Source organism: Gallinula chloropus (genome assembly GCF_964237585.1).
Source record: "Gallinula chloropus genome assembly, chromosome: 16".
Lineage (NCBI taxonomy): Eukaryota > Metazoa > Chordata > Aves > Gruiformes > Rallidae > Gallinula > Gallinula chloropus.
Genome location: NC_140101.1, coordinates 6,160,110 through 6,182,202, shown reverse-complemented (window position 1 = coordinate 6,182,202; position 22,093 = coordinate 6,160,110). Strand labels below are relative to the sequence as shown.

Here is a 22,093-nt window from a genome sequence, read left to right as displayed (position 1 = left end):
AACTATGGAGCGCAGACATGAAGGCATTCCTTTCTCTTGAAATAACTGGCTTTTCTCTGTGCGCTCCATAAAAGAATAATGTCTGCAGAGCCTGAACCTGCTGTCTCGGAGCCAAAGGTGATTTAGAACTCCACTGGCTTTTCTTTTTTTTTTTTTTTTTTGCTAAGATGTTACCCCTGCATTTATCACGTGGCAAGAAATCTCCTTCGCTGCGAACTGATAACCCCACAGAGGCAACATCAACCTGTGGCCCCTGGTAGTTCTTGGAGTTCTGGCTGGTAAATATCTGGGTGATGGGAACCTTGAAGGAAACTTGCTTTCTAGGACCACCCCCTCCCACTCCCCAGCTTCTAACCCACGTTGGAGGGGAGGAATTAAAGCATTTCAAGCACTCCATCATTCGAGTGTTCTCCAGGGCTGCATTTTGAGGAACCATGTAGCTTTTTCAGCTTTTTTTTTTTCTTTTCTTGAGAACATGAGTTTTCTAACTTACGAGCACACACAGCTCTATGAGTGCTGTGGTACAGCAGCTCTTTCACAAGTCCTGCAGCCTCCTGTGATGAGGTACCCATCCTCAGAGGAGACAAAACGGGGGCAACGGAGAGCAGGCCCATTGCTGACCACTCATGGGACCGGGGCATCCCTGTCCCACAGAGGCAGGGAGATGTTGTGCTTAAGGAAGATGCTTTGGAACCTCTGTTCGGTGCTCAAAGCCCCAGCCTTTCCTCCCGGTGGCTGGGGCTGAGACCACCCCGTCCTCCTGCCTTGGCTCCTTCACGCGTGCCCTGGCCACCTGGCCTGACACAAAGGCTGGCAGGGAGCTTGGTGGCTTCATGCCTGTGCCCGGACCTGCCAGAGATTAAACCCTTGAGGCTGAGATTATTGTGCAATGGGGAAGCGGGAAGGGGGGTGTGTGCGAATGACAAATCCCCTTCCATGTGGCGGTTTGCTTTGGCGGGCTCCCGCAGGAGCGGTCCCCTCGCCCCCCCGCCTCCCCCGCGGGTCTGTAGCCGCTCCGCAGGAGCCGCCGGGACTTGTAGTCCGGGCCAGGCTCAGACCGGGGCGAAGGGAGGGGGTACTGGCCGTCTCCCCTGGGGTCCGCGGGGTTCCCCATGCCCGCGGGGCTGCTCTGCCCGCTCCGCGACCTCCGGGAGCCCCTTCCTATGGGGCACGGCGGCCGCGGGATCAGCTCCGCGGCTGGACCAGGGACAGCGTCCGTCTCCTCAGGGGCACCGGCCGCGGCGCCCCCCCCGGGCCGGGCCGCCTGCTCGAAGGGCCGCCGCGGGTAAGCGGGCGGGCGCGGTGCCGGACTACGCGCCCCGAGCGCCCCTGCGCGGCGGCGGGGCGGGGCGGGGCGGGCGCGGCCCTACAAAGGCGGCGGCGGCGGCGGGCGGCCGCTACTCACCGGCACCGGCGGGAGGGCGCGGCGCCGCCCGCGCTCCCGGGACAAAGCGCGGCCATGAGCCGGCTCTAGGCCCCCGGGACCCAGCCGCCGCTCCGCTCCCTTCGGCCGCCGCGGGGGCTCGGAGGGGGGTTGGGGGGGTTGTTTCTTCTCGTCGCCGGCGGCGCGGGGTGGATGCCGGCTGGGGCCGGCCGCGCCCGGCACCATGCACACCGTGCAGAAGGACACCACCTTCACCAAGATTTTTGTCGGGGGGCTGCCCTACCACACCACCGACTCCTCCCTCAGGAAGTACTTCGAGGTCTTCGGGGACATCGAGGAGGCGGTGGTGATCACCGACCGGCAGACCGGCAAATCCCGAGGATACGGCTTTGTAAGTGCCGCTCCCTGCGTGGCCGTGCCCCCCTCTACCCCGCTCCGTTTCCCGAGGGTCCGGGCGCGGCGGCGATGGGCGGCGGGACTCCCTGCGCACACACACACGCCCCGGTCCGGGGCAGGGGACTGGCGGCGGTGCCCGGAAGCTGTTGGACCCCCCCCCACGCCGGTGGTGGCGGGGCGCTGCCCCACTGCGGAGCGGCTCCGTGCTGCCGCCTGTCCCGTCGCTGCCGTTTAGCTGTGGCAGCTGGGGAGGCTGCGGGGAGGAGCGGGCTCGGCCAGGACAAAGCCTGGGCGGGGGGCGTGGGGGTGTCCCGGGAGGAAAGCCCCGCTGTGCCGGCCCGGTCATTTCAGCACCTTCTGCCCCCGGTCCCGCCGCGCCGCTTCTCCGCGGGCTTGAGCAGGGCTCGATGCGCTGCCCTCGGTCCGCGTGTGCCGGAGAGCGGGTGCTGGCGGCTGCCCGAAGCTGTCTCTGCTGCGGGGAGTGTTAGCACCGGCTCCAGCAACCCCTTAAAAAAGCCTGGAGAGGAGGAGGTGGAAAGACGAGAGAAAACAATTGGCGTGAGCCCAGTGGAGTAGCTGGGCGGGGGGAGCCCTCCTTTGCCCGGGTCCCCGGGAGCCCTTCCCGGCTTGCAGCGCAAGGGGCTGCACCAAGCGCAGTTCAGCTCCCGCTTCAAAATAGAACAATAAATAAACTCCGTTTAGTGCCTGTTGCCGGAGTGTTTACGAAGTGCCGTTGCTACAAACAAAGCTATACTTTGATTCCAGGTGACCATGGCAGACAGAGCTGCAGCTGAAAGAGCATGCAAAGACCCGAACCCCATCATTGATGGCAGGAAAGCAAATGTGAACCTGGCCTATTTGGGAGCAAAACCAAGGAGTATTCAAACTGGTGAGGCACCCAGGCAATCCCATCTCCCTCTATTAGAATAACTTGTAAGACAAGGAAGCAAGTTACTCTGGCTGGATTCATCTGATCTTATGATGGGCGCTTATCCCTCATAGTTTCGGTTGTTGACTGAGGATGCTGTAGTCCAGTTACCTCTCTTCTGTATCTTCTTGCTCCTACTTGTTACACTGGTGGTGTGCACCGAAGTTCTTATAACTGAATTAAAGCTGTTTTCTTCCATGGCTAATCCCTTCTCCCGTTAGCCTCTTCGTTACATCGGTGTGAACAGCAAGATCCTTTTCATCATTCTGCCATTGGGTTTAATAACCACAGTGCCCAGGGTGTAGAACAAGGCATCCTACCCCGTTGTCTGTTCAGTAACAGCACTTTCACACTGTTCTTTAATCTGGATTCCCATCTGATCCCCATGCATGTCACACACACGTATTAAAATTAACCTTCTTTTAAACGGGGCTCCAAATTTGCTGCCATGCATAGCGGGTGAAACGTACATGTTGTCTGAGGTGGAATTATGGAGGAATATTATGAGTTAATTTTGCAACAACTACTGTTCACTGATAGTTCTCTTTCCGAATGCTTTTTTTAGGTTTTACTATAGGTGTGCAGCAGCTACATCCAGCCTTCATTCAGAGACCCTTTGGGTAAGTAGCAATGTTTCTTCACAGTCTATTTGAAATGAAATTCATGAATCAACTTCCTCCTTATTTAAAAAGGCGTGAAAAAAGCCTTACCCGTAAGAGTGGACAGTTTCAACAGCTGTTGCTAATGTTCAGAGTGCTTTATTTCTGGTGAAGATTTCAGAGGTTTTGTACATTTGTCAGCTTTAATGTAATTCCCCAAGATCCCCCTTTATCCTCAGTAAATCTTAGTCATAATAAACCCGATGCGTTGCTGGCTGCTTTGCCAACTTCAGGAATCACACTAGAATTCTAATAAAACAGAATATAGTTTTTCTACTATAGTACTTAAGGTGTCAAAACAATTAAGCAAATTCTGTTCTCGTGTTTCTCAAATAAGATCTTCTGCTTCCTCTGTGCTGTTTCCCACGTAATAATGCTCAGGATACAGTTTTATCCTGGAAAACAAACGACATTGGAAACAAAGTCTGTTACTTAATGAAAGTAACATTAGGTCAAAAATTGATTTTAGACAGATGTTATACAAGGCTTGAATAGTCTGCAAAAGTGGGCTTTTGTCTGCTGTTTTCAATAGCTTATACCATCCCTGCTCGGTTAGAAAAGTCCTCTTTTTATACATCTAATAGGATCTGGCAGCTGCTCGGCAAAAGACAAGTGTGCTTCACGAGAACAATAGTGACTGTCATACTGCCTTCATTTAACTGTTTAATGATTGATGCAGTTCTTTTTTTACACCGTTTCAGAAAGAGAATATTGATAGGGGTGTTTTATTATTATTTTCTAAGAGCATTAAGAAAGTAGGTGCATTTTTTTTAAGAGCTTTTGAGCACTGCTGTGTTGTGGGGTTTGTGTGACTAACAGAAATAGATGGGATTTTGGCCTTTGTTGACAGAAACACTTCATCCCTTCCCTGCCCTCTGCTTGTGGTTTTTTGGGGTGTGTTGGGGTTTGCTTTTTTTCTTCATTATTATTTAAAAGAAAAAAAAAAAAAGCATTAGCAGAAAAACAGGAACTCTCACTCCTCTGCCCTGATGGCTGCAGTTGCCAACTGCCTGGGTAATCTCATTCCAATGAGTTTATGGATGTAACAGCCTGTGTTGCCACAATACCGCACACCCAGTGTACGTGTGCTGTGTACGGTTCAAACATGCCAGTTTTCATAAGTGGCTACGGCTCTGTTGGAAAGACTCAAAGAACATCTTGTCGTGAGGTGAAGGGTCTCTTTTTTTTTTTTTTACCTCCTTGGTGCAAGAGCCACAGCAGTCTATGTAGACACGATGCTGCTTTTTACTAGCTCCCCTTGCCTGGGAGGTACAGTCGCTTCAGCCCCCAAGGTAGGTGGCAGCGGTACCTTCGAGAGGTGAACCCCAGCGACTTTAAAAATTTCATGGGGGAAGCACAAGAGAAGTTGGCAATAAACCCAGTCCATTAGGAGTTTTTCCATGCCTGCTAACAGCAAAGAGCCAAAAGGTGAAGCACGTTAAAGTCCCCATGCTGGCAGGAGCTTTCCTCAGCCTGTTCCTCTTGCAGATAATTCGCTATTCCTGGGGGTGCCGTGCCTACCCAGCAGCTGCAGTTCTGCAGCACTGGAAAATGTTTGCTTTTAGTTTCACATAGAGAGAGGAGTGTGGGATCGACTGGCTACGTGTTCCTTGTGATCTAGACAGTTACTGTTCCAGTTCTTAGGCATTGGTTTCATCATTAAACCAGCAGAGCTGCAGTTAGCACGTATGGCAGAGAGCACTATAAATTATTTATCAGTTGCCAAGAGACAGGAACCAGGAGGCTGGAGAGGGTTGGAGGAAGGGGATTATATATCGTTATTTGCAAGCATCAGTAAACAAGAGTTTTGTTGCATTCAGTCACTGCTGGAGCAGAATCACTGAGAATATGGGTTTGGCAAAATGCGGAGCCGGGTCCCTGAGCACCATGACTGGGGCTGCTCTGTGGCCTCTGAGGAAAGCATCAGGTGCTTGGTCAAGCAGCAGAGCGTGGCTGCTGGTTCCTGCTCTGTCTCATCAGTAGACTTGACAAAATTAAGAGACTGCCAGGCTCCACCCTTGCATTCCCTTGAACCCGCAGTTTACTTGCCCCTTGGTGGGATTTGATGGTAGATGAGATGTTTATTGGGGTCTGTCAGTCTTTGGGAGCTTCATCAAACTGCTGTTGTCTGTTTGTGCTGTTCGGAGTGTATCCTGACCTTCCCCAAAGCTCGTCTGCTTGGCCCGCAGTGTAAAGACGCTGCCCAGTTCTCCCTCTTGCAGTTCCTGTCTCTGCACAGGGTTTGTGCCCTGGCGTTGGTAGGCAGTTCCCAAAAGACGATTGTTACTGGACACGGGGTACTAGGTGTGTGAGCTGGACTTGGCAAGGAAGAAATGAATGAGCAACCTGTTAACTGCTGGGCAGCTGAGGAAGGGAAAGCCAGTCGGTGGCGTTCCAGCCACCAACCCGTAGAACGCAGGGTTTGGGGAAACCTGAAATGAATGGAAACTATGAAAATTACCCAAACATCGGTGAGGATTATTTATAAACTGAAGGCTCCCCCCACCCCTCCTTCCCCCAGCCCCAGGCACCCAAAGGCAGCTGTAAATAAATATTGCCTGGGGTATGCGGAACAGAAAGAGAAACCATGAAGAGCCTCTCTCCTTCCTCCTGCCGTCCTGGCAGGGGAGGCATCGCGCAGCAGACAGCGCGGAGTCGGTAGTAAATTCTGTTCTGCAAAGTAGTCTCTAGATTGTCGTAACCGGATATTGTAACTGTAACGCACGGCAAAGGATGCGTCCCTGTCAGGGGGACTGGGAGATGTGGCTTCTGAGTTGAAGGGAGCAGCATTAGGCCTGGGGGCTTAGCTCGGAGCTGGCAGACTGCGCTTTGCCTGGAGGCAGCTGGCGATGCCACGTGGAGCTGCTCATACTGGATCGGAGAAGGGGGAGACCCTTTCTCTCTCCAAGTGGAGCTGTGTCTCTTTTAAGATACTTTGAGAATTGTGTGGAACTTCTTTGAAGCTGCTGAGCCTCTCTTGGTCCTCTCCTCTGGGACCCCGGTGCTGCAGACAGGTTTGAGTCTGCAGGGAATGGGGATTCCCTGGTTCTGCCCTTCACAGCCATGCTTGCTGCTCTGGACGCGCGCAGCGTAGGGCAGATGCATTTCTGTGGCCCTGCCTTAGTGAAAGAGCCATATCTGTGTGTAAGATCTGCCGTGCTGTGGCTGATGGGTGCATACAGCTGCCTCTTGCAGCAGGACCCAGCTCTTTGGGTGTCTTGCACATTGGAGATTGCTGCTCCAGAGACACCCCACCACCACTTCCCATGCCTGTGTAGCTGCTTATTTTGGTGACCCCTAACTCTGGCCCGCTTTTGGTCTCAGGCAGCATCGGAAAGAGTTAAATTACTTTTGAATCTGAAATTTCATGCATTGATGCTGCTGCAGTTAGGAAGTGAAGAAAGTCCCTCTTTGTGTCAGCCCACCCTCCCTCGCAGCTGTTTATCCGTAAAACTTCTCTATTGGGTTAAAAATAAAAGGAAACAAACTTTCATCGCTCTGTGGTTACGCTTACAGAGCGGCGCGCGCTGGCCTTGCTCTGCTCAGCCCCTGTCAGCTGGCATCCCCCACGCTCCGACTTCCTATTGCACCATGCGTGAAAAGCTGCCGGGGCGCAGGACCCCGGGTGCTCTGTGGGTCACCAGCAGCTCCGAGGGGATGGTGCACCCGGCACCTGTTGCTTATCCTGTGCCAGCAACATGAAAGGTTTAGGGTGTTTTTTTTATTGGAGGGGTGGGGGGGGATTTCCTAAGAAACATTCAAATCCATTTTCCAAATGGCTTCAGCTGCTAGCTCTTGGGCACAGTTATGGCTGTTCAGACCAACTGCTTGCCAGCCAGCAAGAGCTGCTTTGCTCTTTTTCTTTCTCTCCTCAAGAGCAGACATGTATTTATGAGCAGATCAGATGGCTTTGCAAATTTTCTTGAACGTCTACTTCAGGGTGGCAAATGCTGGTATCAGACCCAAGGGCTTGGTATGCAATTTGTTGTGGTTTTGGGCACGATTTACTCATGGAGCAAAGGAGTAGAGGCTTGTAGAACAACACAAAAGGAGACCATGGTCTGACCTTACGCTTGGCTACATAACTGGTGTGCTAGGCTCAAGGCAGTGCTAGACCTTTTGCAGGGGAAGGATGCCACATACCATTGCAGCACAGCCAGGGCACAGGTCTGCATGTGACGGAGAGCTGGGTGGATCTGGCTCTGTCTGTGTCTTTACGGCACAACTTGAGTTGCGCCATCTTCATTATGTGATTCCTTTGCCTTTGGAGGATTTGCTCTTCACCCTCACCAGTGCAGGAGCAGCCCCAAGTCCTTTCTTCTGGTTGCAGGAGCTGGGGAGTGGCAGATGTGAAATTCTCCTCTTCTGATCTGGCTGGTGCCACTTGGTCCCAACGCGGCAGGTTCATGCATGTGTCTGAATGTTCAGAGCAGTCCAGCGTGTACTTGAGCTCATCTTTCCTCTGTGCAGCTGTTGGCATGCTGGGCCCTAACTCTGTAATATTAAACACGCGCCCAGTAATTCGAATGATAAATGCAGCTCTGACCCCCTGCCTCTGAGCCGGGGATACCAGTGAGGGAACCAGACAGTTGTACTGATAATTTGGTAGCAAGGACACTGGGTCACTTCTAAATATGACTTACATGAGGAACTTGTTCCCCACAGATGGGAGCAAGCTACATACCAAAGCTAAATATACTCTATGATCACAAAAGATGAAAAGTCGCGGACCTCAGAGTTAAAACCCAGTCTCCTATTTCTCTGTCTCTAAATCCTGTAAACAGGATCGTGCTGTCCCCTGCAACATCCCTGTTGCCAGCTTGGAGCATTTTGTCTCTCCTGTGCCATGGCTGAGCTGCTCCTGGCTCTGCTTCAGCTAAAGCAGCAGAGGCTGGGAAAGCCGTGCGAGGGGCCAGGCCCACAGCTCCCCCCACACGATGATCCTGCTTGTGGGAAGGCATGGAGAGAGATGTCTTAGATGCTATAGATCAATGAAAGCACAACTGGCAGCAGAGATCGCTGAAAGTCTTAAAATGGGATTTCTTTCTTGGCTTAGGAATTGCTTGTTTTATCCATGTAGGTTATTTTTTATCCAAAATAGGTATTTTGCTGCTTCTCCCATAGCTGAAGCGTTCTGCTGCAAAGTGCTTCATCCATCCAAGAAAGAGGTTTGGATAAATCGAACACGTGGATGGTTTTAACTAAGGCAAGGAAGGGATCATGTACAAAGTCAGTCTGTTCAAAGTGGGACCAGTTGAAAGCAGTCAGTTTAATATACATTATGCCAGAACTTGTCAGGTACTTGAGAAGACTTCAGAGATGTTTCTGCAGCCTTTGGTTTTCTCCAAATGGTGGAAGAAAATTGGAAAGCGTAGGTCAAGGCAGAATTCCTGGGGCTTCCTGGGTTAACCTCTCAGAGCCTCTGGTTTTCCTCCTGTGTGGACAGGATGAATCCAGCATCATCCTGGGCTTCCCATGCTGGAGCCAAAGGGCTCTGAGAGGCTCCTGTAGTGTGCTGGGGTGAAGCATGTTCTGCTGCTTTTGTCCGTTCATGTCTGGTTTGGCTGTTCTGGTAGCTTGGAAGGGAAGGGGTTTTTCCTTCTCTGGATAGCTGACTGGTTGCAGATAAACCTCCATGTGGCTTTTTTCCTTGGTGCCAGATGGCTCTTGTTTCAGGCAGATGTTATCTCCTGCTACCTGAGTGGTTTTCAGCCTGCTTCTCCAAACCTATTTTTGGTCTGGCTGAACATGCCTTTGTTTGGGATCATTTTTCTTTTTTTTTTTTTCTTTTTCCTTTGGGTGTGGGGGAAGCGAGATGCAGAGGATAAAGCAGTAAATTGTTGAGCCTGGCTAACCCGTGGTTGGAGCTCAGCGTGTTGATCTTGGTTAAGCTGAGAAAAAGGATTAGATCTATGTGAGAATACATACTCTGATCTTTGGTCTCCAACCTCTCTTTCTTAATTATTTCATTTGATTCCTCGCTCAGCACCAGGTATGGGGGAGGGTGCAGATGGCATTTCTTTTTACTTCTGTGGAATCCACTTTGCTATGGGCCGTTAGTTTGCCTCATCATGAAGTCGAGATGTATTCATGTAGTAAAATGAGGACATTGCTGGTCCGTGGTAAGTTGCTGCTGTGGTGCCTCCTGTTCCTTAAACTTCCTCTCTTCTGACAAACTGAAAATGAATTGAACTCATGGATTGCTTTCATCCTCTTTAATTTGTATTTGTATTTCTTGAGCAATGGTTTTGGGAGGCTCAGCAGCTGGAGGAGGTTACTGCTGAATCTTGTAAAATGACCACTCTTTCTCTCATTGGGATTCCAGCCTGGGACAGTCTGTTGTGGCAGAGGCTGTTCGTGGGAATTGCCACCAGTGTGGTGACTGTCACTGGTGTGATGTCTGGTCTCAGGAGGGAAGCAAACGCGGTCGTGTGCCTGTTTGCACAGGCTGCTGTGTAGGTCTTCCTGCATGGCCAGAGGAGGATGTGAGTAGAAGATGGACAGGCAAATAAATTACAGGATGATCAGACATTGGGTTGGTTGGTTTGTGTTTGTGTCGTGTGGAAGGCAAGGATAAATCCTGTACCGTGAAGCTGCGGAGTTCATCCTTGTCTTTCTTTGAGCTGGCTGATGAGGTGGAAGCCACTGATGCTTCAATGCAAGTTTAAATGAGCTTTGGTAGGGACATTTCAGGATGCCTCTTAGGATGCATTTCAGGTTTGCATCTCGGTGGTTGAAGCTCAGCCCATGTCAGTGACAGCTGAAGGATGGTGGAGCGGTTGGGGCACACCAGGCATCCTATCCTGTTCCACTGAAGCCTTGGTTTATAGATTCTATGTGGCCTCCTCCTGCAGCAAGAGTCCTTGTTGGAGGCAGGGGGTGGCTTGGCCACGCTCCAGCTTGCAGCCCCTCATCGTAGACACAGGTTTATTTAAAGCAGCTCCATGAGGTTGGTACTTGCTTCACTGGCTTGGGAGGAGCCTTCAGGGATGACACGCTTGGGGCCTGAGTTACATCAGGATGTGTCTGCATCGCCAGCACCGAGGCAGAGCTGTGGCACGGCTAACTAACCAAGCGTAGAGCTCTGGGTGTAGCTGGGGTGTGCTTCCCAGAGCAGCTTGTGTCTGAGGCTCTTAAGCTCAGGAACCCACTTCAGCGTATACCTTCGAGTCTGTCATCCAGGCTGTGGATGGAGGTGGTGCTTCACCAGAGGTAGTTTTCATGCTGCTGTCACAGATGGCAGCAGCTGTGCTCAGCTCTTACAGCTGAGGGCCGGCACCACTGCCATCACATGTCGTGGCAGTGTGGGTGTCCCAGTAGCAGCTAATAGGACAGCTCTGGTGGAAACAGAGGCTAAATTCCTGGGGTCAGATGCCAGACTTTGTGCCTTCGCTTGCAGACACAAAGCACTGTTTCTTTTATTCTTCAAGGAGATGGTGTGGTGGTGGTGTTTGTGTGCTGAGCTCTGTGAGGCTGCTGAAACCCTGTGCCCCTTCTTGCTTCCCAAGTGTTCCTGCAATGGCCTGTTCCTCTTGACAGAGGGTTACAGCTGTCTCCCACCTCTCCAGAAGCATCAAAACCTGCCCTGGCATGGCTGGCGGAGCTCAGGAGTGTAAACCTGACCTAAAATGATCAAATAGATGAAGTGTCTACGACCTGAGCTCTACCAGATGGAGCTGCTGACAAGGGAAAGGGCCTGTCTGTCCTCTTCCTTGCCAGTTGGAAAAGGGTGTGGGACACGCGGCCTTCGTCCTTGACCCTTCTTCCTGGCTGCCCTTGGGGCTGCTGCTGCCTGCCAGCCCTGCCTGCAGCTTGCCCCCAGCGTATGGCCTGTGCCGTGGGTAGAACCGGGCCACAACAGGCAGTGAGAAGTCTGCTCTCTGAGCAGGCCGCACCTCCTGGCATCGCAGTGTGCTGGCAGCTGTGAGCCTCCACAGAGATGCTTCCAGCATCCCCGCCCAGGACTGCACGAAGCCAGCCTGCTTTTGTTCTGCCCTTCGCCTTTCGCACAGCAAAAGCAGAAGCTGAGCCTGCATCTCCCCTGCCGATGGCTCTGTAACCATCTCCTTTGTTCTGGGCCTCCCGGTTTTGGCTGTCAGGGCAGCATGGCGTCGTGCCACATAGTTAGGAGCGTGGGCTAGCATGGCAGTGCCGGCTGCCCTCCTGCACCGTACTGGCCCTCCCAGCCTTTCCTGCAGTCACTGACGGCCCTAAATCTGAAGTTTGATCCCTCTTGTTGCGTTTTGTGGCCTTTGTCAGCGATTAATTTTAATGTCCCAAGCATCCCATGCATCTGCTGTTCACGGGGTGGCTTCGGTGTGCGGTGGCAATAGCTGGTTGCTCGGTTGATGTTTTGTAATCACATTGTGTGGGTTTTAGATGAAGTTTTCTTCTGGCTGGCAGGGCCCGTCACGGGGGAGGGAGGAGAGCTGCAGGGAGGAAGGGAAAGGCATCTTAAAACACAGATGTGACTCATTCTGTAGAAATTCAGATTAGAGTTTGCTGATTTTTAGAGAAGAACTCTAAAAGAAGTTTTTTGTTGGTTTTCCTTCCCCGGAAGATCATCTTCAGTAATAATGGAAGGAAGGGTGAAATAGTTTAAGTCTGTCTGTGGATACAAATGCAGCCAGCAGAGAACATCATCGTCCTGCACTGGTTTGGTTTTGTTTGTAGCTGCAAGTTATCAAAGTGACCTTACCTTGGGCTGTGTGTCTTGTTTGTATCGATGAGTTGCTGTCTCTCCACCTCATTCAGAAGCCCAAACCACATCATGATTGAAAGCTGTAGCTAAATTATTAAAACCCCACAGACCAAAAGAATTTTACCTTTTATATAGAAGTGGATCCTGAAGATGCCGAGTGTGATTTCCCTAATGCAGTAAGCTCAGGTGGGTGCTGGGCAGTTGTGTATGTATTGGGCAAAGGGAGTGCAGGGATACTTACTGTCTTCTTAGCTAATGGTGGTTTTTATTCACAGTAGCAATGAAGAGCTGTGATTTTTCCTTGCTGAGCAGGAAAGTAGTGCAGGATGTGGATTTGCTGTCTCTCCAGCACATGCTGTGGGAGCTGTGATGAAGAGCAGTGTGTGTGTGTGAAAGCAAAGCCAACATACGCAGTTACTTGGGGATGGGTTGAGAGCATGTGTTCGCCATGCCCTCCCTGTGGGGTGTGCCAGCTCCAAAGAGCAGTTGGGTGGCAACAAGGGACTTAGCGGGGGGGACGAGGGACATGGGTGCACGGACACCCACCAAGCTCCTTTCACAGGGTGATGCTCAGGCTGGATTGCCCAGAGGATCTCAGACCACCCCCTGGTCATTCTGCAAGAATGAACACCTGGGTGCAGGAAGAGTGCAGCCTCTCTGCTCCTGTTGCTGGAGGCTGTTTAATGAGTCCTGACTCATTGGGTGTTTTTGTTGTGTTTGTGGGGCAATTTTAACTACTGAGCCCTGGAGTAGCAGGAAAGCCAGTAGTGGGACACAAGAAGGGAGAAGCAACAAGCAGCCCAAGCATCCATTACCCACCTGGGATGCAGGCTGCTGTCCAAGCTGCTGATGTAGACAGACGTGCATGGGGTCTGCTTGTCTCACCTCCCTGGGTTGCATGGGCCAGTGCCTGCGGATGCCTCTGCAGAGCCGGTCTCAGACCTTGGCAGGACACAAGAGCTCTATTGCACTTCTATGTTACTTAAACCAAACCAAAGCAACCCAAAGCCCTGGTGAGGAACCTCTGGTTGGGACTAGGTCCAGCTCCTCTAAAGAGGCAGCCGCAGCCTGATGTGAGCATATGGCATGAAGTGCCCTTGGTCTGAGCTGGTGTATACGCTGTAGCTCTGGTTCGGGTGTGCTGGCCTCAGCTTAGATCAGAGCTGAACCAGAAGCGAGTCAGTGAATTTCTGCTGCCTCGTCTTGTTCTTGTTAGTTGCAGGATATGGTGCATTTGTGGACTGAAGGCAAAGAGGTCCTTCTCTCTGCGCTACGGCGGTGATGGCTCTGGCCTCTGGAGATATGCTTACACTTGATCAGCCCAAGGTTGAGGTGTTGGTCTCCACCATCCATCCTCCTCCCTGCTGCCACTCCTCTGGGGGCGGCTTCGTTATATCTGAGGGCCTGGAGGCAGTGTTGCTGTGTGGGGGGCGGAGAGCAATCATTCTCTCATCATGCAGATTGCCTCGAGAAAAACCAGAGTGCATATGTGAGTGGGAAAACGAGAGAAAAGGCAGCTCACATGAGCGCTTGTTTGTGAGAAGCCCTCCTCCTGCCTGAAGAACAGGTTAAACCATCCGGTGCTGGTGGTGAAGCAAACGGGAACAGCTCCATCGCTGCTGGTGACTCAGGTGGCCCCCAGTATGTTTTAGGTGGTGGCTGAGACCTAGGATGGATGCTTGGGTGGAACAAGGGCAGCCAGTGACCCAGCCAGCAGTTTCCAGTCCCTGGCTGCAAGTCCCTGAGACACACCAGAGTCCCAGTGCCGGGCAGCGCTGGGGGTCCCACCCCAGGTTAGGGACAGGACAGTGGGCATGGTGTCCTTTCCCCATGCAGCTGAGCTCAGCTTTAAAGAGCAGCTTTAGGCACATAAAAACCTGTGTCTTGTGAAAAGCCTGTGGGAGGCTTTTAAAAGCGGTCATGTTTGGATATGTGCTGTCACACACATCCACACAAAAATCCCCAAAATATTTGAATCTGCATGAGCTCTCTGCACAGTTTTACCATGGTGGGTTCTTTTTTTTTTCCCTATCTGTTTGCCAGAGTGAGTTGGTTGGGGCGCAGGGTGGAATGAGCTTGCTGGAGATTGGCGCTTGGTTCACGCTGTCGCCTTACGTGACTCAGCGAGCAGCAGGTGCAAGGGGCCTTCCCCACAGCATGTGCTTCTAGGGTTCTGGCCTTTTGGTGGTCCTGTACCATTTGCTGGTGACAGTCTGCACCCCCTTAGTTCCTAAACAAGCCCTGCAACCGCCAAGGTTGCACACAACAGAGCTCTGTTGCAGAAGGCTGTGCAGGCAGGTGCCATCTGTGTTCTGCAGCTGCACGTGTGTTGCCTGTATTTGCCTGACCCGTGGCCCTTTGTGAGAAGGGACCTAAACTTTCAGATCTGCACAACTTTTGCTCTTCTGTGAGGCTTGATTCTTTGCAAGCCCGTTCATTTTGCTTTTTCTTTTTTTTCCCTCTCCTCCTCATTAGCAGTTTCCAGCAAATTAGTGGGCAATCCTGCATTAATCATCTCCAGGATCTTTCAGGCTATGGACTTTAATTGACTGTGGCATTACTAAATTCCTCTCGGTGGCATGACTACCTCAGGGCAGGGGCAAACCTGCTGGTGAGAAGGAACACTGTAGGGAAGCAAAGAGCAGAGGAAATGCCAGGGGCCAGCTGGCCACAGGAGCCTGGATGTGAAAGCTCGTGGGTGCCCGAGCATCGCTGCTCGTGGTGGCTACGGAGGAGTGTTACTGAAGGGAAAGCCACAATTACCGTGTTGTTTTACAACAAACACCCTGTAGCATTGCCCTAAACATCCCGTGTTACGGAAACACTGGATAAAATGTGTAGTAACTGGTAAGGGCTGGCAAGCTGAAGGGCCTCATCTGTGCCTGGGGGCAGTGGTTGACCCTGATGGGATGAGCAGAGGAGTGACCTGGTGTCCCTGGTTTTGGGAGGTGCCCTGTGGGGTTGATGGGTCCTCAGGAGCCCCCACTAGTGCTTGAGCAGTGTGGGAACAAGCGTGGACCTGGAGGATGTGGGAGGCAGAGATGCTGGCAGGGACAGGCAGGGCACGTGGGTGGTGAGCCAGTCAGACAGGAGCTGTGTTGTAGCCCTGCAGGGAGGTTATTTTGGGGACCAGCAGCACCTACAGTGGGAGACACAAGACAAGGAAACCACAAGTGTCCGTCCTTGCAGTCCATGTTTCACCTTGCATTACTTGGGCTCTGGGAACATTTTGCTTTGTGTTCCCACCACCCGAAGCAGCACCCTGACTTGAGGGCAGACCTGTTTCTGTGGCTGACGCACATGAATTTGGGGGGGGGAAAGGAGTGGGACATGCAGGCTAGAGGAATCCCAGCCCCTCGTTGACTCTCTCTCTTTGCCTTCACAGACTCGCGCCTCACTATGTTTACCCCCAAGCTATCATCCAGCCCAGTGTGGTGATCCCTACCCCTGTGCAGTCCATCACGTCTCCCTACATCGACTACACCGCCGCCAGCCAAGCCTATTCCCAGTACACCACAGCTGCCTACGATCAGTACCCCTACGCTGCCTCCCCCGCCGCCGGGTTTGTGGGATACGGCTACACGGGCGCCGTCCAGCCGCCCATCGCCGCCAGCACCCCTGCGGCACCCGCCACCGCCTTCGTGCAGTACCAGCCCCAACAGCTGCAGCCCGACCGCATGCAGTAAGGGCCCTGCCTGCGCCTTCGCCACCTGGGACAATCTCATACGATGGGAGGATACAACCAGGACAACAAAAGCCCAATAAATGAAACAAAAAATGATCACGCCGCCCCTTTATCCCCTTTCTGTAGGCACATATCAACAGCTAAAGCTATTTATAGTGTTCAGGGTGCACCCCAACCCTTGCAGTCTGACTGTGCCCATGAAAATGGACTTTTGGTAAGTTTTGTTTAGGGTTTTTCTTTTTCCCCCTTCCAATTTGGACAGATATTGTCCTGAAGATGTTCTAAAAGTGACTGAAATGTTTCACAGGAAACCCACAGATTCTTGCACACCTCATGGTCTGCTTCCATCACCCACGGTCGTCTTTCCAGCCCTACACCCCATCCCTTCCTCATCAAACCTTCAATCCTCTTTAATTACTGTTTGAGGTACAGAGGTACTTGGAAAACGTGGAGAAAAAAAAGCAATCTTATTTTTTGGTTGTACAAAAACTTTGTAATACTCAGAGATGCCTTACAGAAAAGAAAAGAAAAAAAAAGAAAAAAAAGAAAAAACTATTTTTTAATATTTATTGCGATTTTATTCGCATGAGCTGTGAATTGCAGACAGAAGAATAGTAGTAAGTATCTGCCTTGTTTAATTCTCATTTTACTAAATTATTGTATGTAGGTAAAAGTTCTTAAGTAATTGCTGAATCACTTCAACATGCAAAAGGGAATATTGGCTTGAAGGAGAGCAGAATATTCCTTTAGTCAACGCACTGTACTATTTTCTTATTGTAATTGTTACTCTGTTAAGATTATCTCAAATTTAGGTATATTTTTAAATGCAGAAAACCAACCAAGAATACCGAACATTTTGTCTACTTCGGTAGATCTTTTGTTACAATGCTGCAACTTATGGAGACATTTACAGTATTTATGTAAAAGATTTGGGGCTGTTGGTTGAAGTTTAGGAGAATATCCTGAGAGGAGCAGAAGAGAAGAAGGTGTCATGTCTTTGAACGTAACCTTTTAATGCCTCTAATCCAACAGCCAAATAAAGGACGAGAATGAGATGTAAGTTAAGTGCATTTCTACAAAGAACAGCAATAAACTATTTTAACTTTTAAAATGATTTGATACTGGATGGTACCGTGTTTGCTTGGCTGGAGTCTGTTAGGGACTTCAGCAGCGTGGCAGGGTGGGGGGAGCATGTGTTGTGTGCTGCAGCGGAGCCTGGCAAGAGCCCCCGGTTGTGTTCTGCCTTGGCATGGCAGCCCTGGGCACAGCTGGCCCTCACAGTGTGTCCTGTGTGTTGCTGCTCACTCTGCATGTCCCAAGTCATCTCTGACTCTTGGCACCTCAAGGGTTTTTGAGCTCTTGAGGCATCATGCTGGAGCTGTATGGTCCCCAACAGTTTGTGTCCAGCACTGGGTGCTTGCTCACACCCAGCCAGAGCAGAGGGTACAAAGTGCAGCCACCCTGGGGCAGCTCCAGTGGAGACTGAGGTCAGATCTCACCCCAGAATCCTCAGGATATCCTTTTATTATTTGCTTCGAATAAGTTGTGAGCAGTCTGCTGAAGCACTGTCCCAGTTCAGGGCTCTCTGACCCAGCAAGGCTCTGGCAGGGGGTTCACACCCCTGAGCCTCCTCTGTATCACTCAGCCATGTTGGACTTTCTGTCATCAGCTTGTTCAGAAATTTGGTTCTCAGATTTTGACCGTTACAAACTGTGACCATCAGCTTTTTAAACTGAATAAAATTATCCTATTGGAACATACTGGTTTAGTTAATCTCCATAAAGGTTACAGCAGAACGGGTGCCAGCAAGTCCCAGCAGCTTGGGCACTGCTGTCTGGTGCTGTTGAGGATGCTTAAAGACATCCTGGGCACAAAGGATGCTGTGAGATAGAAGCGGAGGCAGTTCAGCTGCCCTGTGCACTTAAAGGCATGCTGTGGGCATGTCCTGGGGTTATCAGTAGGCCTCAGAGTGAACAGCCCATCTCAATGAATGGGAAAGGCTCATTCCTCCCTCGTTCGTATTGTATGTGAGTGCAGAGCCTGGTGTGGCTCTTCATCCTGCCCAGGGATTTGCTTACAACCCCGTGGGTGACATTTATTTCCTTTTTAAGTAATTAGTTTCTGGATAGGGCTGTGGGGCTGCCAAAGGAGTAGGAGCTGAGCACAGCCTGGCCCCAGAAACCTGCCTTTGAAGTATTATCGGGCCAGAGATCATTCAGCAATGCTTTCTCCCTGTCATGAGGCTTTTGGAGGAGGGAGGGGAGGATTTTGGAGGTGGGTGAGGGTGCCAGGAGCTGTGTTGTGGTGCCCATCCCCAGGCAGCGTTCCTGCCTGGCTCCCTCACTGCTGAACCATGGCTTTCATCTTCGCTGAGGATCTGTCAGCAGGCAGACTGAGGCCTCTGAAGACTAATTTGTCATCAGAAAAAGAAGGAAAAAAAGTGCATTTTACAGCAAAAAGTGAGGATTTTCTGTTTAGCTGGCTCTGGTTTCTGAAAGGTGGCCAAGCTGCCGGGAAGCGAGGGCTGAGCAGCCGCACGCCTCCTTCGCCCGGCACCCAGCCTGCTGCTGTCAAATGCCATTCCTGGGTCCTGCTCAGTTTTGGGAAACAACCGCATCAAAACAACAGCCTGACCTGCTGCCTTCCTGTCTGCCAAAACCCAACTGGGACACTGCGGCCGGGCAGGATAATAATGAGCTCTGCTGTCCAGCATCCTGGGTGGAAGCGGGGCTGCTGTGGCAGGGGAGAGGGAAGCATGCAGTCCCCCCGGGGAAGGAGCCCAAGCACTGGCTTGCCCTGGTGCTGTGCTGGGAACGTGGGAAGAGCCTGACAGGTCTGTGTTAGAAGGACCACAGTTGACACACAGTTGAGCAGGGTAGAGGCAGGAACTGCGTGGCTCCTGATGTGTCAGGGTAGCACAGGGCATGTGCTTCAACCACCTTCCAAGTGCTCAGAAGTATAATTATGTTCTTTTCCTTCTTTTTTTTTCCTGCATTGCTCGACAGAGCATCCTCTTCCCCCAGCACCATGTGGTTTTTGTTGTCCTGGGACAAAGTGAGGGGTTGGGAGTGGCGGTGCCACGATGTTTGGGTGCAGCCATGTGCAGCTGCAGAGATGCAGGAAGGAGTGGCGAGGTCTGGATTTGGCAGGACAGCCCTGGCTGCACCGTCTGGTACAGGTTCCAGGATGGGAGCAGCCACAGACACCGGACCTTGTCCTAGGCACATCCCCATGGCCATGCTGGCAGCTGAGCCAGTGCAGGTCACCTCCCCGCAGCTGTACCCACATGCCCGGGTATTTGCATGGCAAATTCAGGTCTTTTTCATAGGAAACCATCACAGCAGGGCAGTCAGGGAGAGCTCTGGCTGGGGGGGTGCTAGGGCACATGCAGACCCTCTGCTGTCTCAGGAAGCATCACCATAAATACCAGTGCCAGGGGCCTGGGCATCGTGCAGAGGAACCCACCCCACAGAGCAAGCCGAGACACCCCCCCCCCCCCCCCCCCCCCCCCCGCCCTGTGCCCCAGGCTACCCATGGGGCTTTGTATGGATGGTGCTGGGCCCTCTCTGCAGGCATGGCTTGGCTGGGGGTGAATTTCTGCCCTTTGCAGGTACCACCTTGCCCTGGGATGTCCCTGTTGAGGCACAGCCAAGAATGCTGCTGCCCAAACCCTTTTGTGTTAAAAAGGACCACAGCACTTGCCCCTGCTGCCCTGCATCATTGGGCCGGGACACTCAGGACTCCCATTGGGGTCCAGGGCTTTACAGTAGCACCCCTGGCTGGCAGCTGTTCCTGGTAGGGAGGGCTAGGGGCACCAGGGGATGCTGCCAGCCCCCCCACCATCCAGCTCCCACAGCTAACAAGCCCCAGCACCAAAACTTTACAGCCAAGAGGGAAAGGCTAAGCACAGGATTTATTTGCATAGTAACTGGGCTGCTGTTGGCATTTACCCCTTAAAATACAGTTTACAGCAAAATGCTTTTACCCCCCCTTGCATACAGGGAATGCTAACAGCATCCTCCTCCCCCCCCACAACCCCCCCAACCTTTTCTGGCTCAAACTCGTTTTTCCCTCCTTTGTGCCTCCCTGAATCCTGCCAGCGTAGAGATTCCCTTGTTCAGAGAGAGAAAAAGGGGGGGGGGGGGGAAGAAAAAAAAAGGAGAACGTAAGCCTGGGATTAAAAACCATCACTAAAATAGTTTGAATAACAAAGTCAACTGACTCTGCAGGAGCCCGGTGAATGCCTGTCACGTATCGCCCTTCGGCCGGGGCACGGTCATGTGTTTCACTAGATAGTTCCTGGAAAAGCTTCTGCACAGCCCGATAGTCCCGTGGCTGCTGATACCGCTCGCCCGCACCGGCCCTGCACAGCCAGAGGGCTCCAAAAACATCCCGAATTTATTGGGGGGGGGCTGGGGGCATGGACAACATGAATTCATGTCCCCTGGGGAGCAGTAACAGGGGTTCTTCTTATGACCTGAGTAACAAGTGATGAGTGGGGGCTTCTCCAGCCACTGGTCCCAGCTCCAGCACTCTGGGACACAGCCCCCTTTGCCCTTACCGATGTCGTTCGCAGGGGGGTTTATGTGGTTTGCCTCCCCCACATACTAATTTTTGCATAAATAATCAAAGGAATGGGACCTTGCACGGGGTAAGAGCAGAGGGTTTGTAAATGCTCCCCAGGCTGAGTCACCTCATTGTGCCGGACACATGGTGCAGGACCACACCTCCAGCAACCTGTTACCTGGGAATTTGTACCTAAAATGAGTGGGACATAACGTCAGGTTTGTTCTTTGTGCTGCTGTTCTTTTGCTGACAGCAGCACAAACCTGGAAACGCAGAGGTGTGCCGCAGCACAGCAAGAGCCACGATGGCTCAGATAAGGCCACGCTGTGTGGGAGGGCAATTAAAGGCTCAGATTTATTAGCTGTGGGCTCGGGAGGCTGATGGTGGTGGAGAGGTTACAGATGGAGAAGAAGTTGGCAGTGGAAAGGCTAGAGATGGAGATGTGAGAGATGGAGAAGTCAGAGACTGTTGTTCTGAAGTGCCGCTGTGTTTTCAGGTGAAACTGGGAGCTACAGCCACAGGAGCTGGGGCTGGGCTGGGGCACAGATGGTGCCACCCCAGCACGGGTGTTTGCCTTCACAGACCTTGTGGCAGTGCTGCCAGGAGCACTGGGCCTACACGCCTTCACTAGAGAGCCCCAAACGTGTGTGTGTGTGTATTTATTTGTATGGATGGATATTTAAACCCATCTATAATTTGAATATATAATTATATACGGATATGTTTAAGCACACAGAGTTTATTTATAAAAATGCATATGCACACACACTAAGTATATTTTTTTCCTACTCCCCGTGGGCACCTCTGAGCCGCAGCCCCTGGGCTGGCTGCAGCCACATGCCAAGAGCTGCACATTTACCAGAGGACTGTGGGGCCCCATTATACCCCATTACACCCCACATTATCCCACTCTCTGTGTAAGGATGGCTTTTTGAGCCACCGGCCAGGTGTGGGGCAGCAACAGGGCAGCTGTACCACCACTGTACACCCCATCTACCCAACTAGTGTGGCAGAGCAGCCCAGGAGCTGTACGGCACTGAGAGCTGCACCAGGACACCATCAGTATTATCTGCCTCACATTAAAGAATGGGTTTTTTCATTTCATCTTTAGGCAGAAATGAGCTCAAGCAGTGTAAGGTGAGTCAGAATGCCTAGAGGAAGAGACCTCAACCCCTACTTTGGGCTTGGGAGCCTGATCATTAAGTCCCATCAAATCCACAAACTCCAGAGTCCCAGGAGCTGCTTTTTAAACACATTTCCCCACATAGAGCTGGAGAGCATGGCCTTTTGTGAGACAGCCAGGAACGTGTCTTGGTTTGAAAACAGCAACAAGCATCCTGTTGCACGTTCCACACTCAAAAGATCTTTTAAAGAAAATCAGACTAACCGTGCTTGCATGGGTCCTGTTTAATCTCTACCTCTAGATAAACTCAGGGGGGGACACAAGGGGGTCAGCATGTGCACACAGATACCACCAGCCGTCTGCTCGCTCCAGCAGCATCACCTGGCTGTGTTTACATGAGCCTCTGACACAGTGAGCAGAGCCTGAGCCACATGAAATGAAAGTGAAATGAAAGAAATCAATCCTCCCATTCGTTGTCTCCGAGCTGGCTTTAAAATGAGCGGGCTTTAGGCACGAGCATGCTGGAATGAGCCCTGGGGGGGGGAAGGAAAACCCCTCCAAAAACTACATCCGAGCCTTTTCCAACTCTATTTCATGCTGTTTTAGGCAGGGAAACTAACTTGGTTTCCTCTTTCCAAATAAATCTATGTG

General features: G+C 51.8%; 1 protein-coding gene across 1 annotated transcript; it reads left to right on the top strand.

Moving 5' to 3' along the window:
* The first annotated feature begins 1,489 nt into the window (after positions 1-1,489).
* RBM38 (RNA binding motif protein 38) lies at positions 1,490-16,867 on the top strand. The gene is made up of 4 exons (XM_084271358.1): positions 1,490-1,775; positions 2,546-2,669; positions 3,274-3,328; positions 15,454-16,867. Exons 1-4 carry the CDS (start codon positions 1,608-1,610, stop codon positions 15,752-15,754), a joined length of 648 nt encoding a protein of 215 aa, XP_084127484.1. The 5' UTR covers positions 1,490-1,607; the 3' UTR covers positions 15,755-16,867.
* The last annotated feature ends 5,226 nt before the right edge of the window (positions 16,868-22,093 follow it).

Excerpts from the sequence above, each read along its gene's own strand:
- RBM38 (XM_084271358.1), top strand. The coding sequence starts at position 1,608 with ATGCACACCGTGCAGAAGGACACCACCTTCACCAAGATTTTTGTCGGG. Across the intron at positions 1,776-2,545 it reads AATCCCGAGGATACGGCTTT|GTGACCATGGCAGACAGAGC; the intron begins GTAAGTGCCGCT and ends CTTTGATTCCAG. Across the intron at positions 3,329-15,453 it reads TTCATTCAGAGACCCTTTGG|ACTCGCGCCTCACTATGTTT; the intron begins GTAAGTAGCAAT and ends TTGCCTTCACAG.